Source organism: Lathyrus oleraceus, chromosome 4, assembly GCF_024323335.1.
Source record: "Lathyrus oleraceus cultivar Zhongwan6 chromosome 4, CAAS_Psat_ZW6_1.0, whole genome shotgun sequence".
Lineage (NCBI taxonomy): Eukaryota > Viridiplantae > Streptophyta > Magnoliopsida > Fabales > Fabaceae > Lathyrus > Lathyrus oleraceus.
This window is the reverse complement of record NC_066582.1, coordinates 160,447,719-160,455,498: the sequence shown is the minus strand read 5'-3', so window position 1 is coordinate 160,455,498 and position 7,780 is coordinate 160,447,719. Positions and strand designations below refer to the sequence as shown.

The 7,780-nt window shown below is 35.9% G+C and overlaps 1 protein-coding gene across 1 annotated transcript; it reads right to left on the bottom strand.

Annotated features, from left to right (window-relative positions):
• Window positions 1-2,406: 2,406 nt before the first annotated feature.
• On the bottom strand, window positions 2,407-5,056 carry LOC127074299 (pentatricopeptide repeat-containing protein At5g46580, chloroplastic). Its single transcript, XM_051015610.1, has one exon. It carries the CDS (start codon window positions 4,938-4,940, stop codon window positions 2,799-2,801), a length of 2,142 nt encoding a protein of 713 aa, XP_050871567.1. The 5' UTR covers window positions 4,941-5,056; the 3' UTR covers window positions 2,407-2,798.
• Between the last annotated feature and the right edge of the window lie 2,724 nt (window positions 5,057-7,780).

Below are 7,780 nucleotides of genomic sequence, written 5' to 3'. Positions count from 1 at the left end.
AAAAATTAATTAGTGAGTAATGATGCAGTATATGCATGAAATAATGATGTAATATATGCATGAAATAATGATGTAATATATGAGAGATATTTTGGACATTTTAGAAGTTTTGATTTTTGTTTTATGATGCATAAAAATGATTAAAAATTTCAAATGAATATTATGATGATAAATCAAATGATCATGAATTTATTTTTCAAAATGCATAATGAAAAAAAATATGATTTTAGTCAATTTTTTCAACATGTAAAATGTTGACTTTTGACTTATAAATGCTTATGGGACTCCATGACCAAATGAAATTATACGCAAATGAATTTAAATACAATTAAAATGAAAATCGATGAGCAAAATTTGGGGTATGACAGTCATATCATACCACCCCTCATTCAATTACCAAGGATACTCCCTTCATCATGGTATATGGGATGGACGCCACGCTGCTAGTCGAAATCGTCATACCTTCTTGGTGTCGCTCCTAGTTCAATGCGGAAGAAAACGAGGCAGTGCTAAGATGCGTTGTTGGCCTAATTGATGAAATGAGATATCTTGCCCACATATGAGAATTCGCTACCAAACAAAGGGCGGTCAGAAGGTACAACTTGAAGGTGGTTCGAAGGGAGACGCATGAAGGTGACCCAGTGTTAAGATATGTTGTCATGCCCGCCCAGTAGCACAACCCAACGAAGAATGGCCATATCACGTATATCAGAAGCTACCTCACGAAACCTACAAACTCGAGGAGCTAGATGGACGACTCATCTCAGAACATGGAATTCAGTTACCCTAAGATATTACTATAGTTAATTTTTTATTAGTTGTTAAAAAGGCGACTTAAGCCTTTATTGTTATTTACTACGGGTTATTTTGTTCTTCAGACAACTTAAATGTTGGACTTCCATAGGGAGATTCTTGCCTCCCTAAAAAGGCAATATAAATGTTGAACTTCCACAAAAAGATCCTTGTCGCGCTAAAAAGATAGTATGAATTTTGGACTTCCACAAAAAGATTCTTGTCACCCTAAAAAACACAATGAGAATGTTGGATTTTTCTAAAGATCCTTGTCGCTCCTAAGGGCAATATAAATGCTTAATTTTCATGGGACATCTTCTGCATATGCCGATTGACTTAAAGTCTCCCCTGAGTGACCCAATTAGGAGTCTTGCTTAAAACTCAACTGAGAGTCTCGCTAGAAGGACTCAACTAAAAGTCATGTTAGATGGACTCAACTGAGAGTTTCGCCGGAAGCACTCAACTCAAAGTCTCGCTAGAGGGACTCAACTAAAACATCGGCCAAGAGACTCAACTTAAGGCTTTGCTGAAACAACTCCAAGTAAGAGTAACAAACAAATCACTTCACCATTTCCAATCCCTCATGCTTGAGGAACTCGATATTGGTATATTTGTAAGAGACCTATAATAAGACAACACAGAAAACCCTCTAAGGGGAGGCAATACAACATGTCGCACTCACCAGTTGTCAATTTATTTGGGTGGGTGCACCTTTCTGGGTTATATCGCTCATTCCCGGGATAACTTGTCTGATTCGCTGGAACATGGAAAGTGACGTGTCCTAATTCACAACGGTGCAAAAAGAGAGTCAAAAGGAAAAATACATGTTATCCTGAACAATAGGGAATTAACTGCCAAATTCTCACGCTCCTAGAGGCGGTTGCTATTTCCTAGGAACCTAAAATCCAGACCCAAAGACTTCTATGAATACCTTAACCCTAAGATTGTGCGGAGACCCAATCTCATTAATGTGGGGACCCAATCTCATTTACGCAGATACCAGATATACAAAGCTTCTCACCTCTTGCCGTGAGCTAACTCTAAACCCTACAACAAATCCTAAAAATCTCTAATAGCTCTTAATCAGTAGGAATAATCACATGTTGTACTTCTAACAAGTACACATTTCAATCAATAATTTGAGTCAGGACTAAAACTATTGGCTTTTAATTGAAATTCATAAACATAATTTGAGTTGTTGCATACCTCTAGAGCAGAGATATAGATGGCTTCAGGTCAATAGGCGAAACCACTGCTTCACAATGCATAGTACAGTACTTGTTTGACTTGAGAGAATCTCTTTGTATAAATCAAAATTTAAAACTACTACTATTAGATTTTTTATAATCAAGGAGACTTTGAATCCAGTTTAAACATTCAGGTTTACAACCAACCATTTGATATAATATAAACCTAGTTGCATAAAATGTAGTTGCATAAAATGTAAAAGTGCATCATACACCCTTCATATAAATCTATTCATTGGAAAATAAGAACCTGCAACAAGAAAATGTATTGTAGAGACACATATTAAATATATTGAAGATTTCAACTTTAGTAATGAAACAACTTAAATTGTAGTATACAATATTGAAATGTAGTGAAATTGTATAATGATACAAAATAAGCATAACAGTTATCATTAAGCACAACAGTTTATTACTGTGATATCATTAAGCACAACAGTTTGTTACTGTGATATCATTAAACACCTAACTATTTTCATGTTGATATCTTTCAAGCATCCAGAACTCGCCAAAACTAGAAACATAATCTACCAAAAAACACTCGAAAGATTTGAGACAAAATGAAGAGAGAAAAAAGAAATACTAAATCTTAGGGTGTGTTACATTCTAAAAAATGAGGGAAATAGTATATATCATCTTCTATGGCTTCAAACTCCCCACATTTTATCATTTTGAGTGATAAAATAGACTTCCAGATATCTCTCAAATGTGTTAACCATAACAAAAAATAGTCAAAAGAGATTGAACTTTTTCACCATCTTATGTTGCAATGGATACCGACGGAGAGTTGGATTGCACCCAAGAGACTATATCATTCTTCGTTGCAATAAAAGAACCAACTTTATCCTCGCTCTGCCTAAATGGAGCATCCAACTTTCTCAAATGAGAGGCAAATGAAATATTGAGTCCTTGTGCAAACTTATGAGCACCGGTACCGGTTTGTGCTAGGAATAGGTCTGGTAATGCCTCCTCCCGCTTAACAAGTTTGGTGAGTGTAGTCATCCACTCTTCAAGTGCGGTTAGAGCTGCCCCAACGGACAATGTTCGAACGTCTAAACACCATTCATGTTGTGATTTGTGGTACAAAGTTGGGTAGAATCCATATAAAGTTCCGAGGTAGAGCAAATCGTGGGCTCTCTCTAGGAGATCTTTGTTTCTACATATGTCAATCAAGCAGTTACAAAAGGCTTTTCTCACCTCAACCACAGCATTGCTCATGATACCCTTAAACTCTTCTTTGACAGTCTCAAAACTAGTTTGCTCATCTGCAATCAATTGAATAAAGGCAGCCAATTTCGGATTAGCTCGCTGCAAACAGGCAAGGACTTTTTCCTGATCCTTGCTACCCTGAGAAAGAGACACAACAGATAGCAAGCAACCACATAGCTTATCATCCGGCTTAACTCCTTTCTCAACATAAATGTCAAAAACTCTAACCAAAGCATCAATTTCCATGGCCTTTCCCAAGCACTGAATCAAACAAGTGCACCCCATCACATTGAGTTCAATACCAAACTTAGTCATCTCTTCAAACAATTTCATTGACTTATCTACATCTCCTTCACTCCCATATATTTTTAACATAGCCGTGTAACTCCAACTATCTGGCTTGCATTGCCCAGAATGTTTCATATCCCTGAACAAAGTTTCAGCTTCTCTAACTAATCCAACATCTGCACACATATTCATCAATGTATTATACAAAATAAAATCCATAGGCCAGCCGTTTTCCTTCATTCGTTTCCACAAATCAAGAGCATCTTTAGACCACCTGGCTTTTCCATATATCTTAATTATCGCGGTTAGAGTCCTCGCAATCGGGGTTATCCCCGAGTCAATCATTTCTTCAAACAAGCTTCTCGCAAATCCCGGCTTCCCAACCTTTCCCATGGCTTCGAACAATGTATTGTACAAAACTAAATTACGCTGCACGCCAAGAGATTTCATCTCCTGCAAAACATACCTAATACCATCATAATCCCCAGCCTCCCCAAACATCTTCCCCAACACAGAAAACGTAATGGCATCGGGCTTCCACCCATTTGCTCTCCCTCTCTCAAACAAATTAATAACCTCTTCAACCTTACCTAGCCCAGCATAAACATCTAAAATAGCCGAGAAAGTTACCTCATCCGGCATCAATCCCGTCTTGTACATCCTCTCAAACCAATACTCGGCTTTATCAAAAAGGTTGCATTTCTTAGCACAATTTATAATAGTTGAGTAAGTGATGTTATCCAGTTCAACCCCATCATCAATCATCTGGTGTGCAAGTTCTTCTATAAGCCCAAACTGTCTCCCAAACCTCAAAGACTTCATTGTAACATTATAGAATATAGTTTCCATGGGAAGCAAATTCTGATTCTTGATCCAATTGAGAAACTTATGAGTCTTCTGCCATGGCTTCAAACTATTGAGCACCAAAAGAGCATTTTCTCTCGTAAGAGAACTCGGAATTTCTTCCAAACAAGCCATGAATTCGGCTTCTGAAGAAACATCACAGTTGTTCAATTTTTGGGTAAAATGTTGAAACTCTCTCATCTGTGGATTATAGAATACAGAGGAACGTTTCTGTCTCTGGTGAGACAACATAGGACGCTTGACCTTAGTGGGGTTGACCCATGTGGGATTTGGCTTTGGTAAGAGCTTAGGTTGGTCTTCTGGGAGAGTTGATAACGTTGAGTTTGCAAGAGGAGCGAGTTGGTCGGATAAAGATGAGTTTTTTATGTTGTTGTTTGGTGGGGTTGTTTCAGAAACTGGTAAATCTGGAGTGGATTTGGAACAAGTGGTGAAGAATTTTCTGTGAGATTTTAAGGTTGGAGTGGCGATGGAGAATCTTGTTCGGGTTGTTTTGGTGTCAAGGAAAGAGATCTGGATGACAGAAGAAAGGGATGTAGCCATTAGAGCAGAGTGGAAGTGGAACCGAGCAGTTGGGGATATTCTTATCAAAGCGGTGGAAAGAGGAAGAGGATGTCTTAGGGTTTTGGTTTATGTGAAGACAGAAGAGAATTGTGATGGTTTAAAAATATTGTGATTTCTTTTTAAATTTACTTATTTTACATAATTATCTATTAACTTAAATTATATATAAGTAATTACATGAAACATCCTCAATTTATTATGAAAACGTAATAAAATACTTGTGTGATTTTTTAAATTATATTATTCATCAGCGCAAGTGAAAATGATCAAGAATATCAGAAAATTTATCAAATAAAATATTAGAGACTTCGTTAGGGTCACTCGCTTTGAGCTCGCAAGCTCAAAAACATGACAAAACTTATAGGGATTTTCTCGCCAAGCGGAACAAAGTGTATCTTTAAGCGAACTATGGAGGTTCAAAGAAAATTTTAATGCTAAGTTACTTCATTAGGAAGAAAAATGCACGTTATGAGAGATAGATACCCGCTAAGCGAGCCAAGGTGATTTAGAGACTTCTTGGCTAGTTACTTCATTTGAAGGAATGGTTTGCTCACTAAGCGAGAAAAGACGACACACTAAGCAAAGTATGGCAAAAGTATGGCAGCCAAAGCCACTTGGGGATGAGTTCTATATGATTTAGATGGGAAGAAAAGCATGTTCACTAGGTAAGCTAACGGTCTTGCTAAGCGAGAGTGCCTCAGTAGAACTCAATAAATAGCAGTCCAAACCATTCAGTTGAGACATCTTGAAAACAATTTAAGTCACTATTTTTTTAGAAATTCAGAAACAACAAAAGAGAAAGGAAAAGGGATCGTCATTGTATAACTACTATGAGAAAGAGTAGCTAATTTCTTTTTTGTTGGAGTTAGATGTAGTCGTTTGAATATTCATGTATCAATCTTGATTGTGGTGCTTTATGCAATTCTAATTATGCTTTAATATTGATGATCATATTCATGCGTAATGCTTATTTTAGAGGAGCTACCTTGAACATGTTTTCATGTTTTAAATCGATATTGAGAAATATTTTTTTACTAGATCAAAGTTTTTCACTTGCTAGATACTAAACTCTTGACATAGATTTAGGTTTAACATCCACAGATACTATTGAATCTTAATGTTATCGTATCGGTTATGTTGGTGTAAATCCTAAAGGTCAATGGTTTTATATTGAACTTAGTACTTGTATTAAATTATCTATTAATAATGATAAGACATCTCTTTGTTATGTTTATTTTCCCAAAATAACAAAGTCTTTGAAATAGTCCGTTTAATAAAATATTAAGTGTGACTTAATCATGAGATCTCATTAACCATAAGGACATTATTCTTAAAGTATATGTAGTCAAACTCTATTGTGAAGTGGGATAATATTAAAGCATTGAGACTATTATGTGGATAGGTCGATGATCACATATCATGGATCATGGATAAAGAGTTATCAAGGATTCACATAGATATGAATATTATGTGTAATATTTATACTAGATTGACACACCATGAGAATACTACATCGAATGATATGTAAGTGTCATAAGTTGTTCTCAAGGTGATATTGGTGTATACCACCCTTCGACTTGAAACTACTTTGAACTCTAGATGTGGAGTCAAGTACTTTATTTTCAATCAAATGTTTCTCGTAACATAATGAGCAAAAAGATGGTTGATGGGTAGTCCACAAATCATGTTAAGGGACACGAGTGACCTAGTGTCGTACCTCAAAAAAAGAATACGACCTTCGCGAGTGTAAGACCCCAACTTTGACCCTAAGATCTGATACGAGTCGTGACTGTATATAAAATATAGTCTACCGGATACTTGACTGCAAGTGCACAGTCTAGTCGCTTAGTTTTAAAAGATATCGAACCCACAGGGACCGATGGTCAAACTAATGCTATCGATGTTACTATGTTTAGCTAAGGCGATGATTTTTAGAGGTTCAGCTCAACAAAAATTAAATCTAAAGAAAATTAAGTTTTTAAGAAAATATTAATGAAGGGATATCAGTATGCAACGCATTAATTGTCAGGGATTCGATAAGTCACCGGTGTATATTTTAATTACCAAATACCTTTCAGTAGAAAATACTCATTTAAAAGGTTTTATCTCACACTCTCATGATTATTGACTCGGACTATACTTTTAAGTCAGAATGTACGTTCTCGCTGTCCCATTTGAAGTTAAAAATACTTTTTGAAAATAAATAAGTTCTAATTGCTTTTAAAGTGTTCTCGCTGTTTTTAAAATCAATGTCTAGTTTTTACTATCCAGTTCGACCCTCACGCTCTCGCGATTGTCGGTTCTAACCTTAGTTAATTTCCCACTCTCGTGGCAAAACCGTATTAAATAGCTTCTCACTCTCGTGACAAAGTTAATTAAATTCAAATTAAAAACCACATCCAGAAAGATTATTTGTGAAAAGAAGTTTACACCGATTATTATTAAATCTCGTCTAATTAAATTGTTTACATACCGATACCGATAGTTTAGCCTGACATGTTAAATAATGCAAACACAGACGAACAGAAACAAAATAACAATAAAGCAAACATGATTATTTAACAATAAAGCAATAATAATAATTGAATAAAAAAACCGGAACTTTGATTAATTGAATAGGCTGAATCTTGAAGTACTTGAGCAGTCCTCCACAGGTCGGTAGGATTCTGCTTCTTCGAAACAAATGCTTAAACTAAACTAACTAAGTTGCAGTAGTTCCCCAATGTAGGAAACTACTACTTTTGGCTAAGTGAAAAATGAAAAGGAAAAAGGGAAAAATCATAGCTCTGAACGGAAAAGTAAATAAATTTCAGTCAAAA

What these genes read in the sequence shown, in the direction of transcription:
- LOC127074299 (XM_051015610.1), bottom strand. Translation starts at nt 4,940, where the DNA reads ATGGCTACATCCCTTTCTTCTGTCATCCAGATCTCTTTCCTTGACACC.